General features: G+C 46.3%; 1 protein-coding gene across 4 annotated transcripts; it reads right to left on the minus strand.

Moving 5' to 3' along the window:
- Positions 1–531: 531 nt before the first annotated feature.
- On the minus strand, positions 532–24,608 carry EXOC3L4 (exocyst complex component 3 like 4). Of its 4 annotated transcripts, none has more exons than XM_027638216.1 (12): positions 24,201–24,608; positions 22,275–22,668; positions 18,213–18,864; positions 15,164–15,281; positions 14,016–14,141; positions 12,667–12,767; positions 10,597–10,695; positions 8,300–8,414; positions 6,030–6,152; positions 5,164–5,316; positions 3,428–3,549; positions 532–1,366 (listed from the first exon to the last, which is right to left on the minus strand). In XM_027638216.1, the coding sequence occupies exons 2-12, from the start codon at positions 22,609–22,611 to the stop codon at positions 1,204–1,206; spliced, it is 2,109 nt and encodes a 702-aa protein (XP_027494017.1). In that variant the 5' UTR covers positions 22,612–22,668; positions 24,201–24,608; the 3' UTR covers positions 532–1,203. The 4 variants fall into 4 exon arrangements, with proteins under 4 accessions (XP_027494017.1, XP_027494020.1, XP_027494019.1 ...); XM_027638217.1 differs by having other exon boundaries at positions 1,322–1,366; positions 3,348–3,549; XM_027638219.1 differs by lacking the exon at positions 14,016–14,141.
- Between the last annotated feature and the right edge of the window lie 349 nt (positions 24,609–24,957).

Below are 24,957 nucleotides of genomic sequence, written 5' to 3' on the forward strand. Positions count from 1 at the left end.
TGTCCACATTTATCAGATTAATTGATAGATCATAAACACATCTCTGTAAAGTCTCAGATTTATTGGTGTGGAGGGCAACCTAAGGATAAATTGAATTAAATAAAATCAGATTTGTACATCTCTAGGCTGCTGGATGTCTCTTTTAGTCTCCCCTGCAGATGCTGGATGTGATGCTTTGGATCCCTCGTGGTGTTAAACCAATGGTGTTCCATGCCCATCAATGGGGTGATGCTGGGTTACACCAGATGAGGATCAGATCTGTAGCACTATGTCTGTCCACCTCACATTTGGTTTCATACTGCAGTCAGATTGTACCAGATTTATTAAAATACGTTTAAACATACAAGAAAATGGACTAGAGGCATGATGACCCTTTTCCTCAGGTCAAGGAGAACTTGGAGCTTCACTCCACATGGCACATCTGATCCAGACATGCCTGTCCACACAGAGAGGCTATGATGGCATGAACAGATCGTCGGTCCAACAGGAGTTTCCCAAGCCCATGAGTGAGAAAAATCTGCTGAAATGCCTGAATGAGAAAAATCTGCTGAAATGCCTGAAGGGCCTCCAGGGCCATTCAGGAGGGCAGAGTAGTTCATGTGCTACATGTCCCACCCGTGGGCTTTGGTTACCCAAAGTTTTCCTCCTCAGGCAGGTAGTGATTTTTGGCATCAGGTCACAACGTCACCACCTTGCATCATGCTAGCTTAGCCAGCTGGTTCACAGTGGAGGAAATAAGACTTGAGTGCAACCACATCCCTGCCCAAACTGTACCCCTCGATTGCTCATGGGTGCTAATTACAAAGGAGGCTCTTGCTCTGCTGATGTATAATTATGCAAAACACAGTCCGAGCCTTAATATAGCTCTGAGTGAACTGCTTTTGGTTGTCTATGAAGAGAAATTTAATTTTGGACCAAACAACAGAGCAGCCTCCCAGCAATAGGATCTGTATGGAACACGAGGCAGACACAGTGTCTGAACTGGAGCTGCTTCCCAGGGGCTCTTGCAGGAGGTTGGTGTCTCAGTGCCTCTGTTGCCTTTGGGTTCTGAACTCAGGGTAGCAAGTTCAGAAAACTGCTTCTTTCTCCATGGCAATAAAATATTTGGGTTTGCAGAGGAGCAAGGGAGGGTAGCAGATTTTGGATCATGTGTAGAGGCAGCGTAGGAGGCGGGAGGATGCTGACTGCTGTTCTGGTTCTGTTTTAGAAGCAGCATATGACCATCGGAACATCAATTTCAGCAAAGAGCGTGTTGCCCTCTCCTCCACTGGAGCTTTCCAGCACATGGCAGACTTGACGAAGAATTGCCGCTCTCCTGTTGCGCCCCAGCCCCCGGCGCGCGAGGATGGCCAGGATGTGGTCCTTCCTGAAAAACCAAACATGACCTCGCTCAGACCTGGCAGGCAAAAGCAGCCCAAAAGGTAACAACCAACAACCATGCAGGAGATGGAACAAGGACATAGCAAAGTGCCAGGGACCGTCCCCTCACCACGCTGGAGGAGCCACCAGGAGTTGGGTCTCCAGCCTCTGGAGGTATCAAGCCAGAGAACATCAGCTCCTGCCACACTGTGCTGATGGGACGCCCTCCTGCTGGCTGGTGCTTCAGGGAATTTCCTCCTCTGTCTCCACACACACGTGATGCCTATTTCAAGTTTTCCTGAGAGGCTGCAGACCTTTTGTTTAATGGTTATTTTGAATTGAGTAATGGAAGTGCTAATATTTAGGAAGTTGACAGGCACCAATTAGATTAGAGCTGGGAAGCCAACTTGGAAACATACCCTGTTCCAGTAATCTCAGTATATACAAACTCCTCAACGTCTCTGAGAGCTCAGGGGAAGAATTAAGAGACCTGAACAGGAAGCAATGCAGGTCCAGCAGGTTCCACCCCGTTTTCCAAACTTGATTGTTAAAAATAGTATTACTCAATAATGGAAAGTCAATAATTAGATAAATCAAGAGGACGAGCCTTAAAACCTGGCTTGGGTCTGAGCCTAATGATGAAAAAGTACCACAAATTACAGCCTTGTAAATGGCTTTTCTGAGTGGAAAATTGTTTTCAAATAACCATCATTGATGACTAGGCATAATTTACCTCCCCCATCCTTCCCAGAACAGGCACTGCCTCCTTCGTCAGCTTAATCTGGCCACTGAGATTAAACCTTTTTTTTTTTTTTTAAGTAGGTGTGTTCACCTAGGAAATTACTCAGGAACAATTTTTTCATGTCCATGTCTTGAATTTCCCCACACAGATAAGCCTGAAGCATATCTGACCCAGTAAAGTTAAATCTAGTTACGAAAAATTTTGAGCTGCAGCTATGGGGAAAGGAAAACAGATTTAATGTGATTTTTTTTTCTCAGTATTTGAGGGTCCACTTCAGTGTTCTGAGCAATTAGTTAAATTTATGGTTTGTTTTGACTGTATAAATGTCATCCATCAGAAACTGTGTAACCCTGTACAAAAACCTTTGGGTTTTTTTCCTGAAATTACTCTGATGAAATGGAGTTTTCTGCAGTCTGTACTACTGATATTCATTCTCAGTTGTTGGTAGAAGAGCTGTAAAAGAGGAGGTAACTTCTGATTGCAACTGTTTAGCCATGCACAGAGCCAGTCACTTTGTTTACTTTCGCAGTAGTTTTAAATTTTTCAGATGCAGCTTTGGAACAGCAAACGGAAAGTATAAAAGAAAGAATATGTAATGTATTCCAAAATTTAATGGTTGTGTTGAGGTCATTTCAGAAACCACAGCTGATCTCCATCAATGGCTGCCTCACTTTGAGGTCTGAGCCTTGGAAGAGGAGACAAAGTATTTGCTTCAAATCTGGAGCCTACAAATCGGCAAACTGGGCTGATACTGGTGATGCACTGAAATCAAACCAGAGCTTTACTGTGAAACAAGGTTCATTTGGAGCAAAAAAATAGAATTCAGTGATAGGATGCATGGGAATGGTTGAAAGCTGTGTCAGGGGAGTTCTAGACTTGACATTAGGAAGCATTTCTTTACTAAGAGGAATGTCCAACAATGGAACAGGCTTCCTAGAGAAGTGTTTGATGTCCCAAGCCTGTCAGTGTTTAAGAGGCATTTGGGCAATGCCCTTAATAGCTTGCATTAACTTTTGGTCAGTCTCAAAGTGGTCAGGCAGCTGGACTAGATGACTGTAGTAGGTCCCTTCCTAATAGACTGAAATAGTCTGTTCTATTCTATTCCATTCCATTCTAAAATGAAAAGGCCTTGAAGTTAATTTGTGTGCATCGTAAGATCTAGCAGACAGGGGGAAAAAAAGAGGAAGTATACAGACATAAAGAGAGAAAAAGAAGATGGGATTCCCACTGTTGCTGGCACCCTGACCTCTAAAATATGGCTACCAACAACAAGATGAAGAGCTCGGGATGGAGCCCAACAGTTCTGGCATCTGTTGTTTTGTGTACCTGATATCTGGATAATTCTGACACAGCTTCTTGACATACACCTTGATCTTGTCCTTTTTCTTCTCTTTAATGATCTTGGCAATGTAGTGTATGGCGGGAACAAGCCAGTGGGAGTCAGAGCCCTGTGGATGAAGAGGCGCATAGGGATGTCAAGGGGGAGAGCAGCACCTGCTAAATGCCTTTTCCCCTACAATGCAGAGCTGGGTGTGAGGCAGGACTGCTGCAGGCAGGACAGGCTGCCTCCAGCAGGCAACAAGGTGCCAACAAGGAGTTCCCCTGACACTGGACTCTGCCCTTCCTGGTGCTCATGAGCATCCCAGGAGTCAGACCCTGGTCAGGCACTGTGGCTGTGGTCTAGCACACAGGCATATGCCAGACTTTACCTCCTGCTGCCTAATAATTTCATGTGCCTTATTTTTGAGAGGGGATTTAGTGCCCTGGATGCCTGCCTTTCTGCAAAATCCAATTAATTCAACTTTGGCTTCCCTGAAAATCACAGACTGATGTTGCTGTGAGAGACTGAAATGTTAAAGTTAATGACTCAAATAATCAGCCATTTTCAAAAGTGGCAGGGTACTGCTTTGCCGAGGCCAGGTTTGCACCCAGTTTTTGGGTGTGTGGTGGGAAAACCTCTGATCTGTGTAAGAACAGCCCAGGTGCAGAGCGCGTGAGCACCCACCACTGGAGGGTGACGGTGACAAACTAACCTTCTTTTAAGCAACAAGGTGGTTTTTGAACCAGATAAGGAAAAAGCCAACAGGAAGCAGATCCTGCGAGGTGGAATAATGTTTTTTTTATCATGCCAATTTCCTTCTTTACACAGCTGGTTCATGTATAAAACTCCCCCTTCATGGGGAGGTATTGGGACGTTCACATGTATCTCTTCTGATAAGGCATAACTGGCTTGACTACACAGCTGTGAGAAAGAGCAGTCGTGTTTTAGAAGGGGTCATGAACCATCAAAGACCCCGAAGCTCCTCCAGACTCATTTCTGGGTTCTTCCAATAGAAGACTGCATATTATCCACAGCGTTATATCAGACAGTGAGAAACTCCTGCCCCCTGCAATCCCCTGCTGGGAGGTACCTGGGCATTCCCACCTGAATCCATTAAACCCATTGCAGCCTTCTCCCACCTCAAATGGATCAAGACTGTGACCATCACTTCGACCAACAGGCATCTAAACTGTGACAATCAAGCCTCGTCACTGGATCCATGGGTGGTGATATCTTTCCTCTCCACTATCTACTCTAATGCTTTCTTTCTCTTTCTTCCTTTCCTTTATATATTTTCTTAAGCGATATTTTTATACCTTTATCTTGTTATATTACTATAGACAATAACCAAAATGGCTACATCCCTCATTTCCATTGCAATCAAATTGTTCTAAAATAAACCTGCCATATATGTATATATATTTATAAACACTGGTGATTCAGTGTTGTTTCACTCTAATCTACCCCAAGGGATCTGTTAACAAGAACCTCAGTTACATCACCTTCATGGATGGGTTGTAACATTGGCCTAGCCACAAAACACGCAAAGCTGCCACTGCAGAGAGGCTGGTGGGCTGGAAGCCCACACCATTAACCTGCAGTAACAACCTCACTTGCTCTCTTTTAAGGACTTCTATACTTCTTGAGGCTTGGCCTCCTCAGAAGCCTGCTGCCTTTGTCTCTGGGAAGCCAAGTGGAAATATTGTACCTCTGGGAATGGGCCAGGAGAGAACTCACATACCTGATCAATGAGAGTATTATGAAAGATTCTGGCTTCCTGGTCCATCTTTTTGCTCACTTCTTGCCGTGTCTCCCTGTTCATTCTCCATCTGTGTTTGATGACCTGTGTGATATATTCCTTTACCACATATTTATGAACTTCACGTAGAAGCTCCTGGATAAAAAAAACAAACATCATGGTTTTTCTGTGGTTCCCATACAAGGCCAAGGCAGTGAAAGAGTGCAGGGAAAGTTCTTAGGTCTTTAGCAGCACCTGAGGACATAGAGGAGGGACGTGAAGGCAACACACCATCAGCACATGCTGCCCAGGTCGGCCCTTATGAAAGGAATCAGTGGCTGCTTACCGTCCCTTGCTCTGGCACAGAGCAGTGGCTGCACCCAAGGGAATGCCACGGAAATACTCCTCATCCTGAAACAGCCCACAATTTTGTGTTGGTAGTTTGGGTTCTCAGTAGCAAAGGGGGATATTTTGGATTGTTTTAAAAGCCAGTTTTAATGGTGCTTGCAGATTTTAAATATAGAGCAGCTGTCACCTATCTCTTTATTTCACAACTGCGTAGATGTGAAAGGAGCACGTAAGCCTGCAACTCATGGAATTGCAATGTTCAGAGGCAGTTATCATCAAAGCTTTCTGTTCCTCTTTAAACAAAATCAGTTTTTGTATTTGAACTACAGGAAGGAAAGTTGTTCTTTAATTCACATGTGGAAGTACGGTAATATCTGAACTCCTTTGCATCTGCAGTTCCCACAGTTATAAAGAGCAACCACCACTGCAGAGGAGTCTGCAGGTCTGACCACAGCCTGAAAATGACATTGTGACCCCCCTCCCCAGCATCGCTGTGCCCAGGTGTGGGATCAGTGGCCTACCTGACCCGTGGGCTTCCTCATGTGCTGCAGGTGCTCGGAGAACTGTGAGACTGCTGACGCCAGTGAGTCCGGCCTTCCTGTATCCAAAATCCAGTCCTTGGTCAGGATTTTCTTAAGGAATGGCTGAAAAAAGACCAGCTCACTGATGGGACTGGTAACATTCAGACTAGCTGATGCCCTAGCCGAAGGCACTCAGCTGTACACTTACTGGCTTGAGACAAAAATCACAGAGCACTGATGGCACACTCCCTTTGTGTGAAGGCACACCCAGAGCACAGAGCAGGGTGAGTTTCTCTCTCCACCCCAGCGAATTCAGAAGCCTGTCTCCCCTTTCTGGGTAGGCATGCCAGTGCAGAGAGGAGAAGCATCACTCCCTGAGCAAATGTTTTGGCATTAAAGGCTTACTTGAGATACCTCATTTCTTTTCTCTGTGCCACCTTCTGATCCACCAGCTCTATTTCTTTGGGTAGATGAATTTGTATCCCTACTGCATAGGTGAAGAAATAGATGTGAATGTTAATCACAGAAAACTCAGGTATGACTAGAACAAGCTGTGGTGTGCAGTTGTGTATGTTAGTGTTACTTGGTTTTGCACCAGCTGTGGAAATGACAGGTCACTTGGGAGTGAATCTGTTGGAAATTAGCCCAGTAATCCATCACCCCTACAGCCTTGTCCACAAGGAAATCAAGTTCCTTATGTTCACAGCCCTTCCAGGAGGCTATCTGTACTCCTGCAGACCTACATGAAGTCTCACTGGGTTTTCCTTCTGCTCATTGGTCTAATGTGATGGGAGGGGAATAGCAGCTGGGAGCATCTCCAGCTTGATACCTCGTGATCAGTGATGACATGGGAGTTATGGCACTGTCTCACATCAGTCCTGGGTTCAAGGTACTCTGACCAAGTGTTCTCAGTGGGTTATTGTCCTTGCTGGGTCCCTAGACTTAATGTGACTTCACACAGAAACACAGCAATATCTGCTAAAGACTTCAGGAAGAAACTCCCCTGAGGGCCAAATGCAAAATATCCCTTCTCTGGCACATCCCCTTTGTACTTTTCTCCTCTTAGCTCTCGGGATCTCTGGCTTTAGACTCCTGGCAATCTCCTTCCCAATTATTTCCCCCTCCTTGTGCTCTCCTGCTATGCTCCCAGCATGCTGAATCATAGAATCATAGAATCAGCCGGGTTGGAAAAGACCTACAAGAGCATCAAGTCCAACTCTTGATCCAACACTGCCGTGGCTACCAGACCATGGCACAAAGTGCCAAAAGAGCTGTTTAGAAATGCTTTGCCTCAGCCTCTCTCAGTTCTCACATTTCGGGTCTCTTGCTCAATGCCTTGGCTTGACTCCTTTCCTTGCCTGTCACTTAGGCTCCAAGACAAGATCTACAGTCACTGGAAAGTCCCCTTGGCCAGGCAGGCTTGGCTTAGGTTGCATCAGTTCCCATGACTGCCTTGGTTTTTGAAAGTTATGTTTGGGGATTTAGAAAGAGAATGAGGTTGAGTGAAAAAGGATGTGACCAAAGGCTTGATTTGCCTCATCTCTTGTATTATACCAGATAGAGCTAGTGGACCCCAGCTGGCTGAGACCAGAAAGTCCCACCTACAGCACCTGGGCAGCACAAACTTCATTGTAGCACATTGCATTGCATTGCATTGCATTTTAGGCCTCAACACAAGTTAAGCTGATATCAGAGCTTTATCAGCTGATACCAGAGCTTTAGCATCCTCATGCTGGAAAAATCAACCTTTCTTCACCATGGGAACAGCCTGGAAAAATCACCTCTACCAGAATTAATTCTGTCCTATCTGAAGAGGCTGCTTACAGACCATGGTGGCAGATCAATGAATCAGTAAGAATAAATCAAAGTCCTGAGAAATCCAAACTTTTTAGTAGAAGAAAAAATGTCTCATTGGTGGTGTTCAGCTGACTTCCTCTGTGCCTCATTATGGGTAAGGTTTTTCCCTACTGCTTTGCCTGAGATACTGGAAGCCACTAAATATCCTTTTCTTTTGATCATTGTAAACAGCTTGACAAAGGTATCCTTGCTCAAAGCAAAAAACTCCCAGGATGCCGGAAGTGTTGCTTTGAATTAAGGAGGATTTCTACAGGAGTGTTAGGCTTGATGCATTTTGGAGGGACCATAATGTCATGCGCTGCAAAATGAGATCTAGTTGGTGAGACAAGGGAAGGACAATGGCTCTCAGCTTCTGCAGTGGTCCTGCACATACCCCTTACACTGAGGAAATAACACGGCCGAGGTCCTCTTACCTGTGCTTTTGTTTTTAATTTCGTTAGAAAAATATTTGTGAAGTTACTTGTCAGAGCTGCCAAAATCTTCTGCAGTTCCACAGTGTTGACTTTAAACTGTGTTTCTAACCCTGACCTAGAGAGAGAGAGAGAGAGAGAGAGATTGAGAGAGAGAGAGGGAGAACACCAGTGAGTTGATGTTAAAATGTAAACTATTACAGTGTCCTAAGCATTTTATCTGGATTGGCATGTTGGATATTATATTTAAATAAACTTTTGTTTGTAGTACTTCCTCTTGGAAACACTTCATGGGTCAAAGTAATGGCTCCTTTTGCACAATCCTGTGCACTGAAAATGAGTCACAGCTGTGACTGTGCTTAAAAACCCCACAGATTTCCTCATCAGGTGGGATGGTGCAGCCATGTGGAGCAGTTGCATAGGCTGGTTGCTCTTTCACTTGAGCAACACCTCTGCTAGAAGGTCTGCAAGTACCTGGGAGAGCACTGAGGGGCCGTAGGTGAAGAAAGAAGTAAATAATGAAGACAGAGAAGGGAAAGTTGCTGATCCTGTGTCCCCCAGAGCCCATCTGAGTCACTCCACGCAATGTCTATCATCAGCAGCTAGGATGGGGACTATGGGTATGGAAACCTGTGGAATTTCCAAAGGACAGTGCATACTTCTGCAAGGTTTCACCCCATGAGGAAGAAAACCCAACTTCTGAGAGGTTAAGGGAATCCCCTGTGTGTGTGTGAGCTTTGGGGGCATTGTGAGCTCCTGTCTTTCTTCTCACTTTCCATTCCCATCCCACTGTAACACCCTTTGGGGGTGTGGGGGGTGGGGGAACTGAGGAAGCAAGGCAACACCAGTAGTGCCCGAGCTTCCATGGATGTGCCATATCCGCTGCTGTGACCACGGAGAGCGGTAGGTTCCTGCCTCTGCCCAGACTTTATACGTCTGAGGTTGCCCAGGCAGGACTATAGAGCAGTCAACAGCATCCCTGTCATGCCAGGCTGGAGCTCAGGGCTGCAACTCCCGTTGAATTCTGGGTCCAGCATGTAAAAAATCATGCCGTTAGGTCACCTAGCTCTGCCCAGCACTCATCACCCCAGGCTGATGAATAGACAGCTTGACTCAGGAATAAACCCAGCAGAGCCAATCCGCCACCCAAACGCTGCCGGCTCCCCGCCTGGAGCTGTCGTCTCCTTTCACCCCCTCGCCAGTCTCCAGCAGGGAAGGGAAGAGCAATTTTCCGCAGGGTCAGGAGGAGGCAGTGAAAGCCAGCTCCTCGGCGAGGTTAGCATTGCTGGAGAGACCGTGCCATCTAGAGACTTCCCTACGGTAGTGCTCATTGCGGCTGGAGCCGTCGGCTCCTGCGAGACACCGAACGCGAAATCCTCTCCATCCCCTCAGTAATATTTGGCATATAGCATCCTCACAGGAGGCAGTGCCAGGCAGCAGTGCAGCAACATGAGCTGGAGATCACAACCCAAGCTTTTTGGTGACCAGAGCCCACACATTATTCCTGTGCTGTTTTGCTGGGTTGGCCTCTGAAGCACCATATCTGCATGGCAGAGATGACTCCAGATGCTGAAGAGCCCCTGGGCCTTGGTGGGTAATGTCCCTGCATGGCTGCAGACCATCCCCCTGGGGCAAGTGTATGAACAGCACCAGTATTCCGTGGAACTGGCACTGGGAGGGGCTGTGGCAGCTGTGTGAGAGGCTGCAGAGTGGGATGTGCAAAGTCATCATGTGCCACAGCACTGGGCTGAGGGACCAGACCCTGGGACATGTGCTCACTGGCACCATCCTACTTATGGGGAGAGGGATAGTCAGATCTCTGACAGTCAGCACTGATGATACCTGTTCATCAGAGGCACTTTTTGACACATGGCTTGAAATAGCTAATTCATGCAAAGCCCTGGAATTTCCAGCTGCCAGATGCAATGGCAGGGGTTTATTTTCAGGTTCAGTGCTTTCATAGAGTTTCCTCCAGCCCAGTGCCAAAGGCAGGCTTGAGACTGTGTTTCTGGGTTTATACTGCTAACCTCCAGAAGAAAACGTGGAAAACCCCCTCCTCTGAGACTGAAAATGAGTTTAAAACTTCCATGCAAGCACTGCATCTGTTCATGTTTCTGTCTCTTCATGCTTGTGACTTTTATCTGCATCCCTTGGTGAAAATCCTCCTGTGAGGTTAGAAGGGCAGGAGACTGAGCACCCAGCGGGGCACCCCAAGGAGACCTTGATCTTTCCTTTACAGATGCTGTTACCCTCCCAGACCCCAAAAATATGGCATCTCAGCTCAGGGGGAGCGGGCTTACATTAGGTCGTGGAAGCTGTTGATGTAGGCAACAACACAGGGTGCAAAGATGGGGCTGTCCTGGGCAGTGCTCCAGGCCTTCTCAAACTCCTTCTCAAACCTGTAAGAAAAGACACTCAGGTAACACTTAATGGTGGGGGGACTGAGGATAGCTTATCTTCTGTGTATGTGGTGATGTCAGGAGACACCCATGGCTGGCCCAACCTGTCCCCTCTGTATGCAGACGTGTTTTTTCCAGCTGTCACAACATGTGTGTGCATTGGAGGAAAATAGATGGCAGATAATTACAGGTTTAGGATGCGCTCGCCTGAGCAGGCATGGAGCACTTTTGGAGAGATGCCAGGGATGTGGGCAGGCCAACTCTTACTTTTCCTCATGCTGAGGATTTAATTGCAGCTGTGGTACTCAGGCTTGTAAGTCTGGACCTTCATCTTACTGGCTTTTGGGACAATATATTGTGTGCCTTCTTAAGCACAACACAGGCGAAGGATTTACCTGAGGGCTGATTTTAAAACAGAAGGTGAATAGGAACAGGGCAGCACATCCGACTTTTCTTCCCCCTAACCTCAGTGTCAAGTAGGGTTTTTTTTGTGTAGCACAGGTTCTATGGGTTTCACAGGTGTTTTACAGACAAGTCTGTGCTGATGACAGGAAGCTGTGTGCTCAGGAAGGCTTTGTTTGATGGTCCCATTCTTTGTCAGGGTAAAGGGATCTGCTTAGGCTGGCCTCAGGCACTTATATCTCAGGTTTGTTTCCATAAAAGCTTAAATTTCAGTGGTCCTTTAATCTGAGAGCTGTTGTTGCCCTGGTTTGGATTGTACAGCATTTAAAAAAAAGAATAAAAAACCCAATAAAAAATAAAAGGAAAAAATAAAAGAAAAAATAATTAAAAAAGAGAACAAAGAAAGGGGAAAAGAAGAACAAAGAAAAAAGAAATAAAAGAGAAAAATAAGAAAAATGAGGGAAAGAAAAGGCCAGAACATCACTGCCTTGTTTCTCCTCAAAAACTTAGGCAGACTTCAAAGCCAAATAGCTGGTTTGAACTACCCTGCTCACTCAGGGCATGGGAGAGAAACATAGATCACTGGGCTACTAGAGATGAGGGTTTAGAAGGGAAAGTGCTGTTTTTAGTGCAGTTTGGACTCCTGCCATGCCCCAGGTTCATGATGGGAGAAAGCAGTGCTCAGGCTCCCCACCCATGCTCCTGCATTAGCAAACTCCACACTTGGTGCCTGCCGGAGGTGGGAAACTTCAAAGGTTAATGCAAAATTATTTTTAGCCTTGCTCATAGTTGATTCATGTCAAACAGCCTTTCTCCTCTGCAGATTGCAGCTCCAGCAAACATCCATGGACATCCCAAATACAGCCCTGACAGAGGGATCAGACAATGTGTCACTGTGCTGGGACCCTCTGCAAGCCTAAAACCTTCCCTGGAGCATTTCCAAAGCATGTTGCAGCGGGTAAGATCTGAGGCCATAACGTGGAGACTACCAAACAAAAAAACATTATTTCAGCAATCTCCCTTGGGAACTGGGTGAATTTCAAAGAGACTCAGAAGGCAACCCAGCTGTATGTTTTGCCCAGGTGTAGCAGAGAGGGTCTCACCATCCATTTTTATGCCCAAAGATATGGGAGGTCAGAGAAAACCCTCTCAGCAGGACTCACCCTAGGACACCCAGATGATGTTTTGGGCAAGCAGGCTTTGGGTCTGAGGGGTCCATAATTGCTGCTTGCTCATGGCTGAAGCTGTGAGTGACCAGCATCCAATGCACAAAGGTCCTGGATGGATGTGATCACAGTGGTACCATCCCTTCCCAGACAGCAGCTCCTTCCTGGAGCTCTGGCATTAGATTCTGGGACTTGCAAGAGTCCTCTCTGGGTGTGTTTATGACCCCCTCCAGGCAGTTCTGCAGCTTGCTTGTTATTCGGCTCACTGTAATCTTTAATTCTCCCAAGAGCAGACCTATACCTGCTTGATGCCAGCATGTGGTCCAGTGCACAGACCTTTTCCCTGTGTTTTTACCAGTGTGAGACTCATTTGAAAAGAAAGTATTGTCAGGAGTGGTAAGACCTTGGTATGAATTCAAGCAGCTCTGTCATGCACAGCTCAAGCATTTTTGTTTCCAGGCTTCTGCTAATAGTTCCAGATAACTTCATGTGCTCCCCGATGATCTAGAAAAGGGCACAAAAAAGCTCCAGTGAATGGGACAGATATGGGAGAAGCATCCTTCCCAAGGATCTCATGCAGCTTTGGTTAGTAAGGATGGTTCGCCTAGCAAAGGGGCAAACAGCCAACTTGTTGCCAGGAGATTTTCATTATTCTCTGGCAGTTTTAAAAATTATAATGCAGAATGGGCCAAGAAGCACTGATTGATTTGTGATATAGTCATTCATCCCTAATGGCTTCATGTCCTTTTGCTGTCTGAGTGTGAGTTAGAGGCGGTGTTGGCCAGAGCTCCGACCTCACCCAGTGTCATCCTCTTCTTTTGGAGGGTTTGTGGGAGGGATCAGTCAGCAACCCAAAGCCCAAGGGAAGCTGAGCGGTTCCCATGCATGACCCCACGAAAAGGATGACTATAAGCCCCATCCCTGGAGGCCCACACAAGTCCCATTCTCAGGAGTGACAACAGGGTAGCACAGAGGGTCAGGCACCACCCTGAAACCTTGTTTGCACTGGGACTCCTCCTGGATTCCCATTCCCACAGTCCTGGCTGCACCTCCAGAGTGAAGCATGCTGCAGTCCCATTCTGGTGCTTCCCAAGGCCTCCTATCCATCTGCTAATCCAATTCAGACCTCCCTTCCCCATGATCACATAATGTGTAATATTTCTCTAAGGAAAAATAGTCATGGTAGCAGGCAAAACTCTTTGATTTTCTTTTTTTCTCCCTCTCTTTTTTGTTAGTATTATTTAATTGAAGTGACTCAACCAATTGAGTGAGGAGAATGAATCCAAACCCCTCCTGGATTTATTACTCTGTAGCCCCTAAACCTAGTAGGAGCTTTTGTTTTTTGTACTGTTTAAATTGGAGTGGCTGTTACTGCCTACAGCCTTTCCACAGCTTCCACAGCCCCGGGACAAAGTTGTTCTTTAAGCCAAGAGGTTTTTTTCTAACAAACCTTTTCTTTCCATCTTTTTTTCTCTTTCTCTTTCTTCTTTCTAATCAAAGAGGCTTAGGGACTTTAAAATCAGTTGCCTATTATGTTGCTGACACAATTGACAGCAGGTTTAATTTGCAGCTAGAAGGCAAGCGGGAGAGCCAGAAGTTGTAATAAATGTCATTTTCTGCTCTAATGTATTCTGCCAGTGCATGACTTACATAAATTAAGGCAGGAGGCGGTACCTCCACCCCAGAAGGTAGCGATCCAGTTTCCCTGGAGCCACAGAGCCCCCCCCAACATCACCCCAGCTAATTAAATACCGTTTGAATATCAAAGGAGAGAGAGGCGTGGTAGAGGTTTTCCTTCGCTTCTGAATGAACTTCCTTCTCCCACTTCTCTGTGACCTCTAGTCTCAGGATGTTTCCAAAATAACTTTTGATATTCTCCTAAATGTTAAACGTAGGAAGGAAACATGCAGCTCAGGATAAGGAAGCAAACATGAATACAGAGGCTCACTGCATTTTGCTCCATTGTCATGTGTGTAAGGTTCACGTGCACAGCATGGAAAGGTAAGCAGAGTCACAGGTGTTGCTCCAGTCCTGTCAGTCTAAACAGGATCTCAGGAGAAATCAGGAGCTGTGCTGTGTGTGGGCAAGGTACTCTCATATCAAAGGAGAGTCATTCTCCTGGCAGGAAATAGTATGTCAGCTGTTTGCTTGATTACAAAGTCCTCCAGCACATGGAATGCACCAGGTCAGGATTAAAGATCAAATCAGTCCTCTCCAGAGGTACAGCCATTCAAGTAAGCAGCAGCACTGTTCAGTCCTGGCTGATAAATCAATCTTGTTGCCGGTGAAACAGTGATCTTTCACTAGCATGGTGGAGCAATACTGATTTCATTCAGCTGGACACCTTGAGCTCACCTTGATCAGTGCCCTGTTTCAGAAATGGTTTGCAAGAAAATGACTGAGCCCAGCAAAAAGCCAGGAAAGCTTGTAGTCTTACAAAGGGTGCCAGCAAGGACTGCAGAAAAACAACTGCAGAAGGAGCTTCCTCAGAGGACATGAACCATGGGGGTGTCTTCTGGTGGGGATGCCAAAAGTTGTCTGCCTGTAGCAAACCTCAGATGTGTTGGAGGAGATCCCACACAGTGACAGTAGCAGCTAAAATGCCTTTACACCTGGCTTTGGAGTGCATTCAATCTGATAAAGCCCAGCTACAACCTTTCATTAAGCTTCTGCCACACTGTGTGGGTCTGGTACAGTCCCTTTGGCTCAGCTTGGGTCCCTGAGTTGGTGTTCAAGACCTTCTTGTTTTTTATTAAAGGCCATTCTGTGTGGTGCTGGCAGGACTCAGCAGCTGGTGGGGCTAGAAACCACAACACGGTCATCCAAGACCTGTACCAGGGAGGCTGGGGCTCCTGTACCTTCCCTGAGGGGGCATGTGGGGAATAGGTCAAAGCTCTTACCTTTGCAGAAGCAATGTAGTTGTTTTTCAGTTTATCCCAGTCAGCTGGTGTTAACAGTGGGGACAGGTTTTCTGTCTTAACCTCTGGTTTCAGATCAGGGTGACCCAGAAAGAGTTCACTGGAAAGATTCAAATGAACAAATTATATTGCCTCAGAGTGTGAATAAACTGATGGAATATTCATGCCGCATGAACTACGTAATTATTAAGCCATGAGAAATATACTTAAAGCTTAAATTGTGATGCCTGTTTTCAAGATTTAACAAGAAAATCTTTCCTTGCTATTCACAATCCTAATTATTCAAACCCAAAATGATGTAAGGTTCCAGCCCACCTCAGAAATCATGAGACTTCTGAGTTGTTTGGACACGAAAAGTGCTGTGAGAATTTACTTTTTAAAATAAACAACCTGAAGCTGATTCATTCGACTATGAGCCTGCAAAATACCTTTCAGGGTAATTCCTGTAGTAGCTTGTTGCTTTGTCACTAGCCTATCCCCCTGGCTCCTCTCCCGTGTCACATCACGGCTCATTATCAGCCTGCTATTCCTCTCAGTGCATTATCCGGAGCAAGGGAAGGTGGAAGGCGGCAGAGCAGGACCTGTTCCATGCAGGGCAGCCCCTGGAAGGCACTCTCATGCCTGGGATACGAGCCATGTTCCCCTGCAGATGGAAGTGGTGGGTGGATGTGCAGCTACAGAGTCTGACTCCGAAGTGTGCTCAGCTGACACACGACTTTACCATTACCACTCACTTTCCTCTGGACTGACATGTACTCAGACCAGCTGATTAGCCTGGAAGCAGGGAAAGGGAGGGAGTGCCTGTGTTTCTCTCTCTAGGGCAAGAAACGTCATTAGCCTGTACAATTGAATGTGCTGCTCTTGCAATCTGCCACGGACCGTGGAGGCATTGCATCTTGCAGGGTGATGAAGGTGGAAAATGGAAAGAAGAAAATATTTATGCACTTGATGAAGGTAGGGCCTAAGTTTCAAGCAGTCACCTGATTACCAGGGAACACAGCTGTGATGTCCTACACACAGCCTGCTCATTTGCTCAGCCAAAAAGGGTTCCCATTGCCAAACCAGCACTGTGCCCACAGTCAGGTTCAGATCCAAGTGAGGATTGTACTGTACAAGGTCAGCCTGGTGCAGAGTGACTGCTCAGCAGAAAATAAGCTCAGCTCACTGATAGTTTCCTGGAGTCAATGGTTCCACAGTCACGGTTTAGATTTCCCAGAGAGGTACATCTGCACATGTGGAGCATTGCACAGCCCACTGCTACCAGAGTCTGTTGCTCATTCAAAAGGACATCACAGATCTAAATACAGACTCTCCACCACAACTGAAAGGACTGTCTCAAGTGTATACTTGAGGAGCTTAGTCCCCACTCTTTTTTTTTTTTTTTCATTAATTTGAATTGTAACACCAATAATGAGTTTCAGTCAGATAATTTCTTCTTTTTTGGAATGGGTTCCAAGGAGCAATGAAATTAAATGAAATTAAATTAAATTAAAACAGCCCAAACCATCAAGGTGATTGCAAACAGTGCCCCAAACAGCTGTAACCTCTTAATAATCTTTTTCACAGCTTAGTTAGAGAAATATGGGGGAGGCATTTTTCTTTCATGCAGAACCCGGATGCTGAAGTTTGTTTCTTTCCTCTCTCTCCTGCAATGCTGGGGTGCAGTACAGTTCCCAGGGGCTGAGGACATGCAGGAATTTCCCACCAGATGAGATCAGTAGGGCCTGATGATGCTGAGGGGGTTACACATCATCATGGTCACCATACTGTAAATAGAGTTTTAGGAGTAACTGGACAAGTTCACGGAAGAAATATGTTGAGGGTTGCTCAAAACAAAGACTACCGGCAGTGCAAGTGTTTCTTACCCAAAAGCTACTTCAGACTAGGGGTGCTCTGGGAAACCATGTACTGCTGCTTGCCCTGCTCCACCACTGCCTCCCTCCCTGATCATTTTTGCCCAGTGTTTGACTTAATGCTGATACTCCTGTCTTCACTCCCTCTTTGTTGTTTTTTGAGGTTTATTTTGATGGCTGTCAATTGTTTTGCATTTGTCCCTTCCTTGGGCATCTGGTTCAAGCCATTCTTGGAGTACAGCTACTGGGACAGACAGAATTTTGCTTTGACATGACTGTTCTCACATGCTTATTTCCAGACCTGTCTCCTGTGAATGTTGCTTCTCATCTTCCCACCTCGCTGTGTATCTCTGTTGAGTTTTAGTCTGGGAGCTCTTTGGGGCTGGGGTGATGGGCTGTGGTCTAGGGCAGGAAATAACTGAGGACACTGACACTTGATGCATGGACCTTCTGTGAGTGCCTATCTAAGATGTCTTCATTGGCTGTACAAGCAACACACTTTTTATGGCTTTTACAAAAAATTCCTGCCTGTACCCCCATATACCCAGGGTTCCCTGAGAATAGTGTTTACTATGTCCCTACTGCTCCTAGAATATTTTAGTCACTCCTGAATTGCAAGGAGCCTGAAGGGGTTCTAGAAACCTCTCATTCAACTAGCATACATCTGAGACAGAGCCTTTGTTTTTAAGTGGATAAAAATTCCACTTGATGATGTCTTGGCACCTCCTCAAGAGAACTCTGACCCCATGCATGGGGGTTAATGTGGCCCATTGCCAAATGCATCACAGCTTTAATTAAACAGGAAAAAGACCTCCCCCACAGGTCCCTCCCTGTGCCTGGAAAAGTCACTGAGCAGCTGCTGGATCTTGCAAAATATCTGCAGAAAGGAGCAGGTTTATCTGCGCTGCGAGGAGGAGCTTCCTGCCCTGTGGGAACAGCAAGTGGGACAGGGAGGGGAAAAAGGGGGTGAGGTAGATCTTTAAAAACCAGTAAGTGCTTTATCCACAAAACTTTGTCCCCACCTATTAACAGACTTGCTGTCTGGCTCTACCGCAGAAGTCACTGTGTCTCTCCTGATCACTTGGAAAACTAAGAACAGCTCAGTGCTTTTGGAGTACCCCACCGCCCTGCCGCTCTCCAGAGGAGACAGAGGAAATGTGACAAGCACAGCACCTTACCTGTGGTAGGTGTTGGCCACCCACTTGAGCAAGATGTAGAGCTCATTGAAATCCAGCAGTCTCTGGCAGAGGTGTTGCAAATGTGAGGCAATGGCCTTATGAAAAGCCTCCACATATGTGTCACACACCTGGTACTCCTCGGGATAGCACTTTTTTACTGATAACTTGATTTTCAGTAAATCTTCCCTCAGGAGTTTCTGGAGGAAATTTAAGTGGAGATCAAGCCAAGAACTATCTTCTTCCTTTGATACCATGGGTGCCTTCAGGACTCTTTTTTTAGCACTCTCGTTGATTGCTTCCCTCCACATGTCCCTCCACTTTCTGGGCCTGCCAAGCAAGTCTGACCCAGGATGAACAACTTTGTCTGTGTTGCAATGAGCTGCTTCTTCATGGGCAATTAAAGTCACCATGGAAGTCAGCATGGTTTCCTCTATAGTGGAAGCTTCTAGCGTTCCCTCCACTGTGGACTGGATAGCATTTGCGATGGAGTTATAAAGGAAATTCACATCCTTGGATTTCCGTAAAAGCTCCTGTGGGTTATCTTTGTATTTCCCAGCATTCCGTTCAGAGATAGTCTCATCTTCCAATAACTTGATACTTGCAAATGCTTCCAGGAGTTGTCTTTTCTGAATAAGTTCATTGATTTCCATTACTGCAGAAAGAGAGGGGAAGGGGTTGGGACAAAGCAGGTGTTAAGTTCTTGACAGGTAGGTAACAGGACAAAATGCCCCACAGGGAGGCTTGCAGGGAGCTGCTCTGAGTAACCAGGTCCCAGCAGTGCCCCTGAGACTGACCCCCTCGACCTCTCCAGCTCCTGTTTGACACAGGAGAGGAAAACAGTGAGAATGCAATCACTGCAAATCGAGTACATCTCTAAGGTGCCGGTTACAGAGGTAGGAAATATCCAAAAAGCTGATGATAGCCCTGCAGGAAAACCTCAAGCAATGGCTAATGAGGCTGCAGAGGGGGATACTGGGGGCTCAGGTAGCATAAAACCACCTCTGTCTGCCTCTCTCCTTGTGTGGAGATGAAGTGTGACTGGTATCAGGAAGAGTTCAGAATATACCATACCAGCAGGATTTCCTTTAGCATATCTATCCTTGTTTCCTGTATACCAGTGTGCTCAGCACTGCTCCTGACACATTTTTTGGAACATTTCTTGTTTAAATGTAACCTTGGGCAAACCCCAGGCTTCTCTCCTTTTTTGATTTTGTGCATTATCAAGGTTTCCTAAAATATATCCAACTAGTGTCACAGCTAAACTAGCTTCTGCATTTTTGAGGCTGAACAAAACGCAGAGATGGTTTCTGGTGATTCCATAATGAGATGTCTCTTCTTGAGATGTAGGGACTGAGACAGCAAGCCAGAGACTGGCCCATCTGGGACTGGCCACCCTTTGCAGCCTGTGTCAGTCACGGAAACTGGCTTCTTGACACAGGTAATATGCCTCTTACCCGGTCCAGACATTTAGGTGTTCTGTGAATGCCTGTGGTCTTCAGCCTCCTCTCAGTCAAAAAGAGGGACTTCTGGAGGACCAGAAGACACCCCTTCTTAGCTCTGCAGTTATTGCAACCTGTAATAATCTTTTGGCTGGGGAGTGAGGAGATTCTCTGGGATGGTGGTCCTGGTGTCCCGGAATAAAGACCGAAACACCAAGTATGCCATGTATGTGAAATTCACCCTCCTGGGGTGGTTCAGGGTTGGATGACTTGGCTGTTCACCTCCTGTATATAAACTTACAGTCAGATGCCAAGTACTGCCTTGCACCAGTCACATTTGTTTCCCAGGCGGCAAGCACTGAGTGGTTTGGGGAGGTGTGTGCACTGGAGGGGCATCCAAACCTGTAGGTTTGGGGTGCTCCTGGTGCTCAGGTCTCACATGGGTTTTCCCCACTTCCTTTGCTTTTGGCACCCACTGCCAGTACTGGCTGGTGTTGGTTGAGGCTGGGCAAAAGTCACCAAATACTGATATCCCCAAAGTGAGGGGTGGGGGTAGCAGTAGCTGAGGTCTACTGAGTTTCACATTTACTTTACAAAGCCTTGCTCATGCAAGAACCACTGCCTATTTGCCAGTAAGACAGGAAGTATTTGCCATGTGTTGAGGAGATCCAGATGCACTGTTAGCTTTTGAGAGACCTTGGGAAGCTCTCACCATCTCCAGCACTGTAACAGATGCTCTGAACAGGAGATCCCACTGTGATACTGGGCAAATATTAAAGAGAAGGGAAAGGGTCCTATTTAGGCATGTGTGGCCACTACTTCTGGGACATACACATATTAAATGATAAGGAAAAATTGGAGAGTACTCAAAGAAGATATGAAGGACTGGTTCATAGCCTGTAATTTGTGCCCTTAGGCTTGTCTGCACACGGGTTTTATACTGTATGTACTAAATTGTCTGTGTACCATAAGAGTATCTGTATAAATACAGAAATATGCCACATATCCCAACTATTGATACATCATAGAACACATAAATCTTTGAGTGCCTATATGGTGCTACAGTTGCTTCTACACCAGGAAGGGAGGGAGATTGTACCAATTAACTTAGTCTCTTCTAGATAAATTAATAAAAAACCTGTTTTTATACAAATGATTGCAGTGAGAGACTAGAGGAATACATTCTCTTCTGTTTATCAAAGTGAGAAAACAGTATTTAATCACCATCTAGGATAATTATTCAGGGAGGTGATGTTGGGTGCTAAATGGATCTTTAATTCAGCAATACAAGATCAGCCAGCTGGTGGTTGAAGGAAGACAATTGAAAGGCAATTAACTATTATGCAGATAATGGTGCACATGGTGGAGTCTCCATCACTTGCCATACTTATCTCAGGATGGGATGTGTTTCTGACAGACCTACTCTAGTCCAGGCCAAATACAAGTTATTGAGCAGAGAATGGGCATTATTTATGCAATTATTCAGCTTGTTTATTGCAGAAGATGAAAAATCTTATGATAACATTTCCTGTTGCTCCTCATCTATGACCCTTTGAGATCAGACTAACAAAGTTCATGAGACAGGCTCAGATCCAATTTACCGACCTCACAATGTATCAGTGCAAAGCAGTAAGTAACCACAGTGAGGCAGAGCACATTACAGCAGTGAGACAATGCCAGCCCATCTATCTGATCCCTGTGGCACCCTATGCAGAAGATCAAGAATTTCTTTCTAGAAATTTAGCCCAAGGAAAGGTCAAGTCATGTCAACCCACCTCAGTCTATCACCAGGTGGATGCATTTTAGTACCTCTGTCTTGAAAAGATGGAGTGAAGTGGTGCTCAAATCACGATCAAAGTCATTGCAGTCTGCCCACACTTGGGGAAAGGTGAGAGCTATGCTAAAGGTAGTTATTATAATTAGACCAAGACCTATCTACATAATGCTGACAAAACACATGAGAGTAACCAGCCAGAGGAAGACAAACAACAAATACTTGCAGCACTGCTGTTGTGAGAAGGACAGGTGGAAAGTCAGTGTAAGAGAGCAAAGTATCTGTGAAAGTGTCTTTGCAAGGCAGTCTCTAAGATTAGGAACCAAAGTGGAAATGCCAAGCCAGATCACAGCCAAACTATCTTTATTCCCCATCAAGGCCTTGCACCAACCTACAGAGCACAGTCAGGGGACCATCACTCTGAGAGCTGAAGAGCAGAAATTGTCCAGAAGGGCAATGCAGGCAATAGTGTCGAAATAGTCCACACTGCACTTCTAGGTATTGTCAGACCAGCAGTTCCCAAACTATGGTCAGCAGATTGGTGACTGATATGTATGAAGGGTGATATGTCCACTGACAGGTTGATGGATAGGTTGCTGATATGCACTGAAATAATGCAGTGGTGGCTACAGAGCAGCATGTTCAGTGACAGCAGGTGACCTGCCCAGCCTGGGCCAGGTAACACCCAACGAGACCGTGCAAGGGATGCAGTTGTCTCTCCCTTGTGATGGGACACCTTGTTCTTTAGCACCTCTGTTGGGCCCAACACTTGCACACTGTAAATTAATGTAACCTTCAAGGTTACATTAATCCTGCCAAGCAAATAACACTGGTGGTTTTGCTTCTTACCTGAAAGTAGTTTTCCTTGAACGGGCTCCGCTTCTTTACTTTCACCAATCTTCTCTACACCATCGCATATCGTGGTTTTGTTCTTCTCATAGCTCCTAAATGATCGCAAAAGTCTTTTTCCTTTCCAAGTGCCAGTATCTTCCTTTCCACTCTCTTTGTTTGGACTTTGTTTCGATTTCCGGGTGCTTAACCTTCTAATACTTCTTTCAAAGAACCCACTGTCCCTGCTGAGTGAAGTTGGGCTGCTCAGTTCAGAAGTAATCTCCATCTTTTCCTCCCCGGCACTGCTCGTTGGAGAGGCTGGTTCTGAGGTCACGGTCCTTGGGTTTAACTCCATATTTCTATTTTTCTTGTCTTTCAAAAACAGGTTTACCAAACAGGTTGATGGTAATCACTGAAATGCATAAGACAGTAGAATTAGAGGTGTTCTTAACAGGATATTACTCTGTCTCCAAAGTCAGTCCTGGAGTGAAAATCTGACCCATTCTTTTCCTGTGCATAATACAAAGATAGGGAAAGATGTTGTAGCCTGCAGCTGCTGAAACAATTTCTCTACCCACAGACACCAGATGCTGGCCTGCACCTGGTGCTCTGGGAAGCTCCACTTAACTACCTAAATCAGGAAAGTGGCAGCTATTTCTCCTGCACCAAGGAATCATTAACCATCAGAGATGCTGAAGTCTGTGCAAAAATACCATTTCACTTGGTAGCAAGGTATGGTTTTACTTTCCATTCTTCTAGGTAGATTTCCAGCCATGCAGGAGTGATGATCCCCCTTAGTTTCACTGGGGTGTTACCACTTTCTGATCTGAATATGGCAACTTTGGGTTATGTTGTTACTTCTGCCCTGCATCTGCTGGGGGTGGCCCAGGGGTGAGTGGTCTCCAGTGGGTATCCGAGCTCTGCTCTAGCCCCTTCCATTAAAACCACAATTATCTCTGCACTCTGAGTCATCGTGGTTACAGTGCAGGAGGCTGTACAATGCAGAAGGGGTTCACATTCTGCCTCAGAGCACTGCATCCCAGCATGCCAAGAATGGGCATCTCCAAGGTCAAACAAAGCTCTGTGTGAGCTGCAGGGGATGCTGCAGGGGATGCTGCAGGAGATTTCAGATTTCAGCAGGAGTGCTTCTGTCAGTGCTACTGGGCTGCAATTACATCCTCTGCACTTAGCTCCTGTCCTGCTGCAGACAGACTAACTCCCCTCTACCCACCCTGAGGGCTGGCCCAGATGCTTGTGAAGGGGGAAGAGAGAGAGATTTTGCCTTCCTTCCCTTGCAAAGAGCTCTCATCAGGTCACCAGTTAACACAGCCCACTCATGGAGACGTTGTTCTTTGCAGTGCTGAGGGTGGAAAACGCCATGTTTCCCTGGCACAGGCTCAGGGCAGCTCAGTGAACAGTTCAAATCATTAGAAACAGCTATTACTTGAGGTGACCCAGGAACTGCCTGTCTCAGATCTGTCCAGCCCAGAGACTGAAATACGACTGCAGTGAATGGACATGTTGGGACTCTGGAAATGGATTTCACCTTTCCTCAATCAGAGTTTCGCTCCCTTGTGCACGGTTATTTCACAAGTTCTGAACTGCAGGGACTGCACCTTCCCATGGGTTTGCTGAGCTGCTCTCACAGAGGGATCAAACCCCGCATCACATGCTCTCACAGAAATATCTAACCATTCATTGCCTCGCTCAGGATCTCACCCCATCACAGCCCATACAGAGGGTGGGAGGGAGAGGAGGGCACCCCACTGTCCAGGGATTTCAGTAGGAAGGAGGCTGACACCTAGCTTAAATTCTGCATGGGGACTCTATGGACAGAGCAGAGCAGCAAGGATCAGAGGGGCGAGCTGAGCAGTAAAGGGAGCCAGGGAAGAAGGAACAAGAAACAGGCAAGAAAAGGGATGGAATATATACCCAAGTACTGACCAAATTGATCCCATCCACGGTGAGCTGGGATGGTGCAGGAATGATCCACAGGAATGGCACAGGAATGAAACTGAGAGCAGCTCCCTGCTACAGGAAATCCAGGGGAGATGCAGGGGCAGGTGGGCAGCTCTGCAGGGCAGAGGACCAGGGCAGCTCACCCACATCATCTGACTGGGACACCATTCCTCACGCACATGCTGGTTGAGGGGCTCCCTCTGAGAATGGTGCTGCTCTTCGTCCTCCTTTTCCGTCTGAAAAGGGCTGTAAAAGGTGGACAAAAAGGCCTGTCTGCACCTGCCCAACACCTCCAGCACCTTCCCCTGTTTGTTAGCCGGGAGAGACTATGGCACTGTTTCACTTTCACTATGTCTGAGAGTTTAAAAGAAGGAAGGAGTTGGGGAAAAAATGCTGCACAACCTCCATTCAAGGTTAATTATTACCCTGTGGATGGAGGTTTGAACCAGACGTTCAAATGGGGTGAGCTGCTGCACTGAGCTGGCCTGGGACAATGGTGGGCAGTAGGATTTTGGCATGTGGTCCTGCCCTGGTGGAGTGTCTGGTTGTGGGGGGTTCAAAAGCAACCCCAGAGCTGCTGTGGGAGTGGCTTCATTTCACCACCTTCTGTCCTGTTTCTGCGGATCATGAGTGGCTTGGTCCCAGTAATGATTGCCAGGCATGGGTGAGGGACAGGGGTCACTGTGTCCCCTGGTTAAATATTTATATATTCACATCCTCACTTTGCTCAAAGGGCACTTAT

This window comes from Corapipo altera, unplaced genomic scaffold (genome assembly GCF_003945725.1).
Source record: "Corapipo altera isolate COAL_440 unplaced genomic scaffold, ASM394572v1 23, whole genome shotgun sequence".
Classification (NCBI taxonomy): Eukaryota; Metazoa; Chordata; class Aves; order Passeriformes; family Pipridae; genus Corapipo; species Corapipo altera.

What these genes read in the sequence shown, in the direction of transcription:
- EXOC3L4 (XM_027638216.1), bottom strand. Translation starts at nt 22,611, where the DNA reads ATGGAGTTAAACCCAAGGACCGTGACCTCAGAACCAGCCTCTCCAACG. An exon ending in AATTAAAAACAAAAGCACAG is followed by an intron (nt 6,153 to 8,299) that starts GTAAGAGGACCT and finishes GTCTTTTTTCAG; the next exon opens with CCATTCCTTAAGAAAATCCT. An exon ending in CAGAATTATCCAGATATCAG is followed by an intron (nt 1,367 to 3,427) that starts GTACACAAAACA and finishes TTGGTTTTTCAG; the next exon opens with GAAGGACCACATCCTGGCCA.